This window comes from Hyperoodon ampullatus (assembly GCF_949752795.1).
Source record: "Hyperoodon ampullatus genome assembly, chromosome: 3".
NCBI lineage: Eukaryota > Metazoa > Chordata > Mammalia > Artiodactyla > Ziphiidae > Hyperoodon > Hyperoodon ampullatus.
The window spans coordinates 140608027-140623312 of record NC_136916.1 but is presented as its reverse complement, the minus strand read 5'-3'; the positions used below and the strand labels follow the sequence as shown (position 1 = coordinate 140623312).

Genomic DNA, 15286 nt, shown 5'->3' with positions numbered 1-15286 from the left:
AAAACAAGGGTTTTAATATTCTTGCACCTGAGAGTCCAGTCCCATATTCTAGTTTCAGAGGGTCGTTTGGGCACTTAAATATTTTGACGAAAGAGAGGAATAAGAGCTTTTGTTCATTGTCTATAAGGCATCTGAAGTAAATCAGTGGACTCCATCTCCTCAGGGAGAGGGAGAAAGAGGGAAGTTCTCTAGAGACAACTCAGTAAAGCTCCTCCATCTATAAAGTCATGAGTGATTTGGGCTAACGGGCCTGTCTCATTCTAGGTCTCTGCTGCATTCCCAACTCCCACTGCCACCAAAGAGCCGGGGCATTAAAAACATTTTTGCATCTTCTGGAACATGTTAAACAAATGGTATAAGCATTTCAATAATCTGAAGGAGAGGTTCACGGCTTATGCTTGTGTAGATTTGTCCATTCCCCCAATGCTTTGTACATGGTAGGCATTCAATAAATATTTGGTTAACTGAGGAAGGACATCATACAAGACATCTCTTTACAGAGGAATGTTTCTCCCCATACTACCTATACATACACATGCCACCTTTTATCATTTCTCTATTCCTCTTATTTTCACTGTGAAATGGAGAGAAGTGGGTGGGATTTAAAGTCATAATGCTATTAAGGACTAATTTGAAGAATTTCACTTCCAAGGAAGACAGAACAGATATACTTTTCCCTATTCTTCCCCCCAAGTACAACTCAAAACTCTAGACATTGTATATAAAACAAAGATGAGAAGACTGAAAGATGCCAAGAAGAAGGCAGACCAGCTAGTGACCATGAGACTCAAGGAACAACATGGAGATGAGTTTTCTGGGTTCTGCTGCCTTATATATCTCAGACTTGAAGCTGAGGAAGCTGGCAACCCAGAAACGCCAATGAGCACGGACCAAAAAACTCAAGAGATGCCAGTTCTCTCTGTGCAAAGGGCCAGGAAATGGACAGACTACCCAAAGAGAAAAGTTTTAGACAATAAGTGTCTAAATCCAGCCAAATAGCACAGAAAAAACTGTGTCCCCCACCCTCACTCATGCCAGCAAAGGCCAGAGAGACAGCCTAGACTTCCATACTCACCAAGCTTTAACGAGGGACCCCAATATCCCCACTAGGGGATGCCAGAGAAGGCTGAGTAGGAATCCGGAACTTTCATCCTTGGCCAGTAATGAGCATCCTGTACCCCCACAGTATCAGTGAAGGGCACATGGGGAGCCTGCACCCCACCTGAAGTAACGAGGCACCCCTGCCCCACTCTACTTGGGTGGTGTCAGAGGAAGTCTAGTGGAGACTCAGGATTTTCACCATCAGTGTGGCTACCTTCACCTCCATGTCAATGGAGACCACATGGAGGGATGGATCTGCCACCCAACCCAGCATTAGTGAGAAGCACTCCTTCAAGGGTTAAGGAGGCCAAGAGGGAAACCTGGACTTCTGCCTCCACCTAGCTATAATAAGGTGGTACCCCACTGCCCTGCCAGAGCCCTGGAAAAGACTCTCTTTAGTTGAGAGGCCTTTTAGGGGGAGTAATGTCAAAATAAGGACAACTATTTCTCTTTATGTGTTCGTATCGGCTTACAGACGGTTTCTTCTTACCAGCTACTACAATAGCTCCCTACCATATATCCTTTCCTCCAGCATAGCCTGCAAACTGATGCCACAGTTATCCTTCTAAAATGGAGTTCCGTTGGTATCACACTTGATTAAGAGCTCTTTGAGATTCCCAGATGCTTACGAGACAAAACCTAATCCTTAACACAAAAAACAAAGACCTTCCCAATTGCAGCCTATGCTACTAGCCCCATCCCTGAAAATGTCAGTCTTGTCCACGTGTCTGTGTTCATGCCATTCCTTCAAATGGTATGCCTTTCTCTCCCCACTCATCTCTTAAATTATAATTCATTCTTAGGGTTTGTAGTCCTATATCATCTGCTCTGTGGAACCTTCTCTGATCACCACTGGCAAAACCACCTCAAAAGTTACCACGCAGATAACTGTTCTAATTTTCTACAAACTTTTAAAAATGGGACTACTTACATGTAACTATCTCTTAGGGATTGGAAAATTCCTTAAGACCAATATTTTATTTGTACATTTATCTCCAAGCCCAAACATGCCACCCAAATTAATGAGAATGTCCAGCTTAATTTTAGAGTTTAGTGTTAAATGTGCAAAGCTCTATGTTCTAGCTTCCACTTAGGATGTAGAAAAATTGGAAATAATGCTCTCGCTCTTTAAATAAAAATTAAATCTGCATAATATGTCAAATTACACATTTTAAAACTCATCAGAGAGCTGAGATCATAAAGCAATCAACTAATCCAAAAGTTACAAAAAGAAAACTTCTTTCCATGGGAGAAAGGACAGAAGCGTTTGCTTGCCAGGGGCAGATGCTGGATTCATACAAGCTGGCAAGAAAAATTCAGCAAATATTTTCAAGGAACTTCTAAAGACCAAGTGTGTACTAGCACAAAAGTAGAGAACCCATGGGAGCCACAAACCCCAGGGAAATTGAAACCCACTTAGAAGCCTGGCCCCACAGAACTCACCTGGTACTCACAAGAAAGACAGAGTGGAGCGGGGCAGGGCAGGGCAGGAGTGGAGAAAGGTTCTCTCATGGTACAGTCCTGGAGTAGGGGGAAGAGCAGCTGCTATAGACAAAATCAGAAGTCTCACCAGGGTTCCTCTCTCATCTTTCCACTATGGAATAAAAGCCACAAGCCACTTGGGAAAGGGCAGCAAATCCCATCACCCTCAGACCATAGGTAGAGACACATTAAGGTGAGTGAACAGAACAGAATAAAAACTACCACTGCTGGGGAAGAGGTAGAAAGAAGTCCTGGAGTCATACAGTGGAAATCCCCTAACTCTGAGGGAGGGGCAAGATTACCAAGAAGGCCCTAACCCAAGACACAGGAACATATCACCTGCCTAAGACAGAGGTCGCTCCAGAATAGCAGAAAACAGAAACTTCCAACACAACAACACCATATGAGCAAACACCAAGTAATGAATAACATCAGGCTCCTTCTGGGAAAGGGCCAACAGCCTGAAAACAGAGACCCTCTCTGAGGTACAGGCAACGAGAAGAGACTTGAAGCTGAAGATGGAGCAGATTTTGACAAAGCTCTGTAGCAAACAAGCCCTTACCCTAAACACAATGTAGTAATAGAGGGTTTTGAAGGCTATACTACAAGGCAATAACAATAACAACAACAAAACCGAAACCCAGCTCATATCCTGACTAAATTGACTCAACCGCTTCACATTAAAGGCCCAGCACTAGAAAAGGCTCACCTACTTCCAGGCAGACATACTATTTACTTCCCCTACATATGATGTTCAATTTTCAGTCTAAAATACAAGAAAAGCAAAAAAGCAGAAAGGAAAAATACACTGTTAAGACACAAAGCAATCAAGAAAGCCAAACTCAGATATGACTCAAGTGTTAGAACTATCACCCAAGGAATTTAAAAGTACTATGATTAATATGCCAAAAACATATTAATAGTGGAAAAAGGGAGAAACATGCATGAATTGATGAAGAATTTCAGCAGAGAAACTGAAATAAACTTTTAACCAAATCAAAATGCTAGAAATGAAAAACAAGGTAACAGAGATGAAGAATACTTTTGATGGCCTAATCACCAGACTTCACACAACCAAAGAAAATATTAGTCAACTTGAAGCCTATGTCATTAGATACTACTGCCCAAACTGAAATACAAAGAGAAAAAAAAAAGAATGAAGGAAAGAAAAAGAACATTCAAGAGCTGTGGGATGATATCAAATGGGCTAGTATTTGTATAATTGGAATACCAGAAGAAGGAGCAAGAGAGAATGGATTCAAAGAAATATTTGAAGAGATGATGGCAAAGAATTTTCCAAAAGTAATGAAACTCACTAAATCACAGACACAAGAAGGATAGAGAACACCAATAAAAATGAATACCAGAACACACACATACATATATGCAGTACAAATATAAACGTACACACACACACACACACACCTAGATATATGCTGCTGAAAACCAAAGATAAAGACAAAATCTTTAAGGCATCCAGTGGGAAAAAAAGACACATTATATGCAGAGGAACAAAAGTAAGAATGACAACATGCTTCTCATAGGAAAACTATACAAACCACAAGACAGTGAAATGGAAACCTTAAAGTGCTAACAGAAAAATAACTGTCAACTCAGAGCTCTATATGTATCTAAAATATATTTCAAAACTAAATAAGAAATATTTTCAGACAAACAATATCTAAGATAATTCATTAGCTGCATATATGCACAAGAAAAGTTAAAGAGTGCTTCAAATGACATAAATGATGTAAATATAGAATTCTTTTTTTCTTATTTTAATCACTCTAGGAGATAACCAACCAACTAAAGCAAATATCAAATATCAGCGTATTGAGTATTTATTGAATATGTAAAAGTAAAATATGTAACAACAAAAAAATAAAGGATGGGAAGGAAGAATTGGGAGTACACTGTTGTAACATCATGTAACTATACTTGAAGCAGTACAATATTATTTCAAGATAGACTGCGATTAACTAAAGATATATGTTGTAAAATCTTAGGATGATCATTAAACTTTTTTTAAAAGAGATAAAAATAATCAGCCCATAGTGGAGATGAAATAGAATCACAAAAATATTCAATCCAAAAGAATGCAGAAAAAATAGGATAAAAGAAACAAAGAATAGATGAAACAAATAGGAAAAAATCTAACAAAATGACAGATTTTAATTCATTATCAATAATTACATTAAATACAAACAGTTTAAACATACCAATTAAAAGTAAAAGATTGTCAATTTGGATAAAAAAGCAGGACCCAATTATATGCCACGTACAAGAATCCCACTATAAAGATAAAGATAGATTTAAAGTTAAAGAGTAGAAAAGAACATGTCATGCCAACAGTAATCAAAAGAAAGCTGGAGTAGCCGTATTAATATCAAAGTAGACTTTAGGTCAAAAAAATACTACCAGGGATACAAAAAGGAACATTATATAATGACCAAGAGGTCAATTCATCAGGAAGACATATATTTCTAAAATGTGTATGTATTTAACAACAGAGCTTCAAACTACATGAAGCAAAAACTGAAAGAACAGAAAAGAGAAAAATAGCCAAATCCACAAGTAGAGTAACCAAAAGAACAAAATAAGTAGACAAAATCAGTATAAAAATAAGTATACAGAAAATCTGAAAAACAGCCTCAAACAACTTGAAGTAATTTATAGAACACTGTATCCAATAACAGCAAAATACACAGTCTTTTTAAGTACACATGAAACATTCAACAAGTTAGAACATGTTCAGGATCATAAAACAAACTTTAATATTTTTAAACTAAAGTAATACAGGGCTTCCCTGGTGGCGCAGTGGTTGAGAGTCCGCCTGCCGATGCAGGGGACACGGGTTCGTGTCCCGGTCTGGGAAGATCCCACATGCCGCGGAGTGGCTGGGTCCGTGAGCCATGGCCGCTGAGCCTTGCGCATCCGGAGCCTGTGCTCCGCAACGGGAGAGGCCACAACAGTGAGAGGCCCGCGTACCACAAAAAAAAAAAAAAAAAAAAAAAAAATAAATAAACTAAAGTAATACAAACTATGTCCTCAGACCACAACTGAATTAAACCAGAAATTGGTAACAGAAAGTTATCTAGAGTATTCCCAACATTTGGAACCTAACCTACACATTTTTAAATTAACAATGCATCAAAAAGGAAGTCAAAGGGAAATTAGGAAATATTTTAATATAATGAAAATAAAAACAACATATTAATATTTTTGGATGTAGACAAAGCAGCGCTTAGACAAATGCATCCATTAAATGATTATATTAGAAAAAAGAACGAATTATACCCAAAGCAAGCAGAAGGAAGAAAATAATAAATAACAGAATTCAATAAAATTAGGAACAGAAAAACAATAGGGAAAAATTAATGAAACCAAAAACTAGCTCTTCGAAAAACATACAGACATATAGAGAGCTCTACTCAGACAGAACCCACACCCCTGCAAAAAATGAAGATAAAAATTACCAATATCAGGAAACAATGGAGACTACTATATATCCTACAAACACTAAAAGGATAACAAGAAAATACTATGTCCATAAATTTAACAACATAGATGAAATGAAAAAAAAACAATCCCTGAGAAACAAAAACTGCCAAAAGTCACTCAAGAAAGACAGACACTTCAATAAGTGGTGCTGGGAAAACTGGACAGCTACATGTAAAAGGATGAGATTAGATCACTCCCTAACACCATACACAAAAAGAAACTCAAAATGGATTAAAGACCTAAATGTAAGGCCAGAAACTATCAAACTCTTAGAGGAAAACACAGGCAGAACACTCTATGACATAAATCACAGCAAGATCCTTATTGACCCACCTCCTAGAGAAATAGAAATAAAAACAAAAATAAACAAATGGGACCTAATGAAACTTCAAAGCTTTTGCACAGCAAAGGAAACCATAAACAAGACCAAAAGACAACCCTTAGAATGGGAGAAAATATTTGCAAATGAAGCAACTGACAAAGGATTAATCTCCAAAATTTATAAGCAGCTCATGCAGCTCAATAGCAAAAATACAAACAACCCAATCGAAAAATGGGCAGAAGACCTAAATAGACATTTTTCCAAAGAACATATACAGACTGCCAACAAACACATGAGAGAATGCTCAACATCTTTAATCATTAGAGAAATGCAAATCAAAACTACAATGAGATATCATCTCACACCAGTCAGAATGGCCATCATCAAAAACTCTAGAAACAATAAATGCTGGAGAGGGTGTGGAGAAAAGGGAACACTCTTGCACTACTGGTAGGAATGTGAATTGGTACAGCCAGTATGGAGGTTCCTTAAAAAACTACAAATAGAACTACCACATGGCCCAGCAATCCCACTACTGGGCATATACCCTGAGAAGACCATAATTCAAAAAGAGTCATGTACCAAAATGTTCATTGCAGCTCTATTTACAATAGCCCAGAGATAGAAACAACCTAGGTGTCCATCATCGGATGAATGGATAAAGAAGATGTGGCACATATATACAATGGAATATTACTCAGCCATAAAAAGAAATGAAATTGAGTTATTTGTATTGAGGTGGATGGACCTAGAATCTGTCATACAGAGTGAAGTAAGTCAGAAAGAGAAAGACAAATACCGTATGCCAACACATATATATGGAATTTAAGAAAAAAAAAGTCATGAAGAACCTAGGGGTAAGCCAGGAATCTTTACAGACCTACTTGAGAATGGACTTGAGGATATGGGGAGGGGGAAGGGTAAGCTGTGACAAAGCGAGAGAGAGGCATGGACATATATACACTACGTAAGGTAGATAGCTAGTGGGAAGCAGCCGCATAGCACAGGGAGATCAGCTCGGTACTTTGTGACTGCCTGGAGGGGTAGGATAGGGAGGATGGGAGGGAGGGAGACGCAAGAGGTAAGAGATATGGGAACATATGTATATGTATAACTGATTCACTTTGTTATAAAGCAGAAACTAACACATGATTGTAAAGCAATTGTGCTCCAATAAGGATGTAAAAAAAAAAGTTACTACATAGCAAGCCTATAATAAAATTTGAATGAGTTTCTAAAAAAAAAAAAAAAAGACAGACATCTTGAATAATCCTATACACACTAAAGAAACTGAATTTTTATTTCAAAACCTTCCAACAACAACAAAAAAATTCCAAACTCAGCTGACTTCAATGGAAAATTCTAGCAAACATTTAAGAAATAAATACTGATTTGACACAAATTTGTCCAGACTATAAAAAAGGAGAAACATTTCACAACTCATGTTATGAGTCCAGCATTACCCAGATACCAAAACTAGACAAAGATATTGCGAGAAAAGAAAACTATAGACTAATATCCCTAATGTAAATTGATAAAAATTCCTCAACAAAATATTAGCAAATCAAATCCAGCAATGTATGAAAAGAATAGTACATCACGACCAAGCAGATTTTACCCAGGTATGCAAGACAGGTTCAACACTCAAAAATTAATCAGTATAATTCATTTCAACAGATTAAAAAAAATCATATGATCAGCTCAACAGATGCAAAACTGCACTTGACAGAATTCAACATCCTTTTTGATTAAAAACTCTCAACAAATTGGAATAGAAAGAAACTTCTTCTATATAATAAAGAGCATCTACAGAAAGCTACATCTAACTACTAAGAAATAGTGAAAGACAAAGATTTTCCACTAAGCCCAGGATCAAGGCAAATATACCCACTTTCACCGTTCTCATTCAATATGATAATATAGTGTAATCAGTCCAGAAAAAGACATAATAGACATGGGTATTGAAACGGAATAAATAAAACTGTCATTTGTGTGATTATATTATTATCTACATAGAAAATCCCAAAATAGCTATAAAAAAGCAATTAGAGGTGGGGCTTCCCTGGTGGCGCAGTGGTTGAGAGTCCGCCTGCCAATGCAGGGGACACGGGTTCAAGACCTAGTCCGGGAAGATCCCACATGCTGTGGAGCAACTAAGCCTGTGCGCCACAACTACTGAGACTGCACTCTAGAGCCCGCGAGCCACAACTACTGAGGCCGACGCCCTGAAACAGGAGAGGCCACCGCAATGAGAGGCCCGCACACCACAACGAAGAGTAGCCCCCACTCACTGCAACTAGAGAAAGCCCGCGCACATTAACAAAGACCGAATGCAGCCAAAAATAAATAAATACATAAATAAATTTTTTAAAAAAAGCAGTTAGAACTCATCACTGAGTTTAGGGAGGTTGCAAAATACAAGATTATATACAAACATCAATGGCATTTCTATATACTAGCAAGTAGCAATTGGAAATTTAAAGTTATAGATATAATATTTACAATTATATCCAAGAAAAGGGAAATACTTAGGTATAAATCTAACAAAATATGTATGAGACCTGTATGCTGGAAACTACAAAACAGGTGAAAAAAATTAAGAACTAAATAAATGAAGTGGTATACCATGTTCGTAGATTTAAAGACACACTATTTTTTTAAACATCTTTATTGGAGTATAATTGCTTTACAATGGTGTGTTAGTTTCTGCTTTATAACAAAGTGAATCAGTTATACATACACATATGTCCCCATATCTCTTCCCCCTTGCATAAAGACACACTATTATTAGCATGTCATTCTCCCCAAACTGATCTATGGATTCAACAAAATTCCAATGAAATTCTCAACAATTTTTTTTGTAAAAATCAATAAGCCTAATCTAAAAACTATATGGAAACAACTAGAATGGTCAAAACAATTTTTAAAATATAAAGTTGAGGGTTCACCTGATTTCAAGACCATAATGCTATAGTAATCAAGACAGTGTGTTATTAGAGAAAGAATACAAATGTAGATTAATGGGAAAATATAGAGTCCAGAAATAGACCCACACTTATACAGATAATAGATTTCTGACAAAGATATCAAAGCAAACAATGGAGAAAGAAGAGTCATTTCAACAAATGGTATAGGAATTATTAGTCACCTACATGGTGGGGGGAGGGCTTAATCCACACCTTGCATCATATAAAAAATACCTCAAAATAGATCATAGCTCTAAATGCAAAAATCCGTAACTTTAAAATTTCTAGAATAAAACACAGGAAAAAAAATCTTTCTGACCCTGGGCTATAGAAAGATTTCTTAGATATGATACCAAAAGCAAAATTCATAAAAGAAATACTTGATAAGGTGGATTTCATTTAATTAAGAATCTCTGTTCTTTGAGGGACATTGTTAAGAGACTGAAAATTCAAGCCCCAAAACTGGGAGAAAATATTTTTAAAATACACTCCTCATATTCAGAATATAAACATAGTTCCCAAATCTCAAAAATAAGAAAACAAACAATTCAATGAAAGTGGGCAAAAGATTTGAAGACCCTACAAAGAAGTCATACAGATTACAACTACATGAAAATATGCTCAGTGTCCCTAGTTATTAGGGACATGCAAATTAAAGCCAAATGGGATGTTAAAACCTAAGAAGGGTCTATGATTTTATCCTACTTGCATCTAACAAGTTTGCCTGTTACTGTTTTATAGATGTTGGCAAAGATGCAAGACTTCTGGGTTAGAGACAAAGGACAATTTATTACTCACAGTACCTCCAAGTACCATGGGGGTAATGCAGAGGCAGGCCCAGATAGATTCCGTGCGTGCAATGGGTTTATGTCGCCAGGGAACACCAAGCTTGGAAAACCTCTATCATTTGCAAGCAAATTTGCCTAAGCTTTGCCCTGAAGAGAGACATTAACTTTATTAGATTGGACAGCAAACAAATATCCCCTGTGCTCTGGAGGGACACACTATCTTCCAAGGCTGTCATACAAACACCCTTGAAAAGATAATCCAAAACAAAAGGCTGTTTGTGGCTCTGCCCTGCTCATAGGACATGCAAGACACCAATGGAGAATTATCTCCCAACATGAGTTATCACCACACACCTATGAGAATGGCTAAAAAATAATCATAATAATACCACAGAGTGTTGGTGAGGATATGAGTGACTGGAAATCTCACACATAACTTTTGAGAATGCAAAATTGTACTCTGGAAAACAGTGGATTTTTTTTTATAAAGTTAAACATATACTTTCCATATGACCCAGCAATCCCACTCATAGGTATTCACCTAGTTGAAAACATATTCACATGAAAATCTGTTTTGCAAATATTTATAGTAGCTTTATTCACAATGCTAAAAACTGGAAACAACCCAAATATCCCTCAACTGCTGAATGGATCAACAAACTGGGGACTTCCTGCAATGGAATACTATTTAGCAATTAAAAAGAAAGCAAACCAGTGGAACACATGACAACACAGATAAATCTCAAGGGTGTTACAGTAAGTGCATTATGAAAATAGCCAGTCTCAAAAGGCTACAAACTGAATGATTCCATTTATATGACATACTGGAAAAGGCAAACAAGAGAAAGAGAAAACATATCAGCAATTTCCAGGAGCTGGAGGTAGGGAAAAGGACTGGCCCCAGAGGGACTTGAGTGATAGAACTATTTCATACCTGGATGGTGGTGGTGGTTAGAAGACCATGTGTGTCTGTCAAAACTCACAGAACTGTGCACTACAGAAGGATGAATTTTACTATATGTAAATTATAACTTTAAAAAGGGTGGGGGTGGGAGAGTTACAAGTGTAAACTCTAGAATCAGACTACCTGAGCTCTGCCTCTTTCTAAGTGTCAGTCTTGGGTAGAGTCCCAAATTCTAATCATCAATTTTCTCAACTGTGAAGTGAGGATAATAATAGTGTTTACCTCGTAGAGCTGTTAGCTTTCCTTGTTGTTCCATCAGTAGTTATTATCTGATGTTCTATTATATACCTAACATTGTGTTTGATAGTAAGGATACAGAAATGAATCTGTGACACGGCTGCTGGCTTCCAGAAGGCTACAATCTGGTGAATCAAGATTTCCCGAATGAACAAATGAACACAATTGTTTAATTGCCATTAGATTATTACAATGATTACAAAAATTAACAGAAGCCAGTGTTAAGCATCTATTGAGCCAAATTCATGTTAATAATTTTAAATATAGTTCAACTTTAGCAAGAATTTTCTAAAATAGGAATAGAAATTTCAAGTCAAATCTAAGAAATCCTATTAGTAATCCAGACATTTCTAGGATTATCTCTATAGATAATTTTAAAAGGCTTGCAATTGCATTTATTTATAGTTTATCAGATTCAGAAAGAATATTAGGCTACCTTGGTTCACCAATTCATTCTAGCATTTAATACCTTGAGTAAGAGTATCAAGAAAGCATTATACATATATGTGGAATCTAGAAGAATGGTACAGATAAACCGGTTTGCAAGGCAGAAATAGAGACACAGATGTAGAGAGCGCACATGTGGACACCAAGGGGGGAAAGGGGGAGTGGGATGAATTGGGAGATTGGGATTGACATACAAACAATAGCATATATAAAATGGATAACTAATGAGGACCTGCTGTATAGCACAGGGAACTCCACTTCACTGTACATTAGAAACTAACACAACATTGTAAAACAACTATAGCCCAATAAAAAAATATTTTTTAAAGAAAGCATTATAAAAAGAATATGAAATTATATTTCTTCATTTACTAAGACTGTATGTACCTGGATAAAACATTCCTCTAAAAAGATAAAGCTAAGAGGAATCACTGAAAATGGATGAAGACACTAAGAAAGTATTCCAGAGAAGTCTGCTCCCTCCAACAAGAAGAGAATTAATGAGTGCACCTTTTACATTAAAAGATCTGAAAACCTGCATGAGCTATGTGTGCATTACAAACACACATCCTATATACACACCCAACACCTTTCTCTATCATGTATCTCTCTGTCTCTCAATAAAATGGAATGTCCTTACTTCAGGCTTAGAGTAACAGAAGCGTGAGAAATTTATGCCAGAACATACTACAGCTACTTTTATAGAGTTAATTACATTTTCACCATATTCATTATGCATTTATTGAAGGCCCATTATATGCTCAGTTCTGACAGGATGAAGCCCTATAGGCAGTTTGTTTTAAATGTGTCCTTTCCATTCAAGGCTAGAAGAAAAGCGAGCTATTCTTATTCCAAAGATTTCCTATCTACTGTCATCTCACATCACGTCTCAGTACAACACTGTGAGATGTGTTCTTGGAGTGTTATCAACTAAAAATTTTGCAACAAGTATGGCTTTTTGCACAGGATTTCACACTGAATAATATAGTAACATCTAGAGATTCCTAACCTAGTTTAAAAAAGAGAATATTTTTAAAGATGTTTTAAACAGTATGACATATGCACGAGGGGCTTCTCAAACAGAACCCACAGACTCGTTTTCACCATTTCACTTGCTCAGAACTATTGTTTTGGAATATGGAGCCCACCAATGTGGATCTTCCGAAGTTTTATATATTGAAAATATTCCTAAGGATTACAACTCTCATTAAGAAGCCAGTATGTGGAAAGGTATAAGAGACAAAAATAAAATTCAAATGATAACTAAAACAAATAAAAATAAAATGAGTAGAAATGTCCTTTGGACAAACCCATAGAAAATGATTACTGGCTAGCTTACCTTGCATTTTTCCATTAACGTTTTCTAAAATACCAGAGAGGTGGCTGTCAAAGCCCTGTTGAAGGCCACTCCTTTGCTTTTCAAGGTGATGTTCTTCCTCGGCAATAGAAGAAAGCACATGTGGTGGCTTTTGGTCATCAAGGGTCTGATTGGGCCACTGGGTCACTATGGAACAGTCCTTTGCATGCTGGCTAAGTCTGGGGCTTGAACTTTGGGCAGAGTCCTGCAAATCACTATTACAACAGGAGAAATGATCCACTTCAAGAAACAAGGAATTTATGTCCTCTTGACTCCAATTGCTTTGTTCTTCATCTTCAAAGTAAGTTTCCTGAATCTGAATATCATCTAAGTCCTGGTCTAGCTTGTCACTCAATTTAGAGTCTTGTTTGTTGAAGTTAACCAGCAAAGCAGATAACGTATCTCCTGCTTGCTGGAGAGCTTCATAAACCCGAGATATCCAGGAAGAGAGAGGCTGGAAGAGGTTCTGAGCATCCTGAGATGCCATTGTCAACAGCATGGCCAACTATCTGATGTCTACAAGTCCACTTGTTCCGTTCCTTCAATACTCTGGACTTAATGTGAACTACAGAACAAGCACGATGAGAAATTAAATTGGAGGTCTCTCAATGGCTGTGAATATTTCACTCTCAAAACTTCTCAGCTGAAACAGAGGAAAGAAATACTTACACCTGTTAAAGTTACAACCTCAGGCCCATCACCAGATTCCTACAATCAATGTCAAACAGTATTTGGGGACAAAAAGGGGTCATCATTGAAATCCTTAAGGCAGCTAAGTAAAAATGACTGTAAAAGTCTAAAGGTATCAATAAATTATTTCAATGCCTGTTCACCTCTGCAGACATGTGCAAAACTTCCATTAGCACTAATGGGCTCAGGTCCTGTGGACTGAGAGAAGTCTATCCCCATAGACTGTACTTAACAGTGTGAAAAGGATAAATGAATCTTCATTAAGAGGCAGTTGGACATGACATTTCAAAATACAAGAAAGGTTGGATGCTTCATCTATGAATCTGCAGATCACAGAAAGCAGGCTAATAAGCATCTCTGCTTCATGACACGAAGATTTATCCTTTCAAAGGAAATGTGTGCCTGGAATTAAAAAGCTTTTAACAAATCTTAGAGCAGGATTTTATATTTTTATGCAATTTCTAGAAATAACACCTATTCTTGGGAAACAACCAACCTCTGAAAGACTGAGGGTGGCAAGTGGATTACACAGCTTATTGGAGACATGTCCAGAGCATTTTGTTGCTTTTGTCTGTGTTCCAACTGCCCAAAGACAGCCCTCTACAACCTGCGAGACTCCTGGGAGACACTCCTTCCCACGAGATTCATAACCTGAAGGAGGCAGCTACAGGACGTCGACATAGCAACAGGGCACAATGAACACTCTAGGGCTAAAGATCTATACTTTCACAGATATGCATGTATACACACAGATATACAAACATGTACACATATACCTGTGTATACATAATCATATGTTATGTGCATTATGTGTGTACATACTTATCTTATTGCCTTTACACTGCTCATCAACAGCTCAGGATGAATGTTATACATGACAGCAGAGCCTGAATTCCTGCTTGCACTTAATCACCCCATCTCTTTTATAGTAATAGCTTCCTTCTGACCAAATCAGCAATCCTGTAAATTTCAGCCATCTTGACCTCAGGCTACTACATGTGACACGATTGCCTACATCCTCCTAAAAACTTCTCTTTAGATTCTGTGCTAGCCATACATTGATTCATTCAATAAACAAATATTGATTAAGTGCCTATTAAGTGCTGGGCACAATGCCAGGTATAAGGTAACCCTGAGGTTTCTATCCCCATGGAGCCCACATTCCAATTAAAGGGAAACTGAGCTCTCTGCACTTTCCTGACGCTGAATAGTTCATGTGTCTTTCAGGCTCTTTCTTGTCTAAACACCAACTACATATATGCAATCACTCATTGTCCTACAGTTTCCCCTCTTCTCCCTTAATACTCATCAGCTGGGAGAGGTGACCCATCCATAAGTCTCAATTAACACTTTTTTAAAACTCTAAAATATACATATCCAGCCCTTAACTCAATCCCTCTTTCCAGACTTGTGTCTGGTTATCTAAGCCAG

The 15286-nt window shown here is 37.3% G+C and overlaps 1 protein-coding gene across 1 annotated transcript in view; it reads right to left on the bottom strand.

The window, feature by feature from the left end:
* The window catches only part of SYT16 (synaptotagmin 16), a gene marked incomplete at both ends in the record, with an annotated part of 116566 nt that extends 102902 nt beyond the window's left edge, over positions 1-13664 (bottom strand). The window contains one exon of the mRNA XM_079698883.1: positions 13148-13664. Within this exon, the coding sequence (XP_079555009.1) occupies positions 13148-13664 (517 nt within the window). The remainder of the gene's footprint in view (positions 1-13147) is intronic.
* Positions 13665-15286: the final 1622 nt, after the last annotated feature.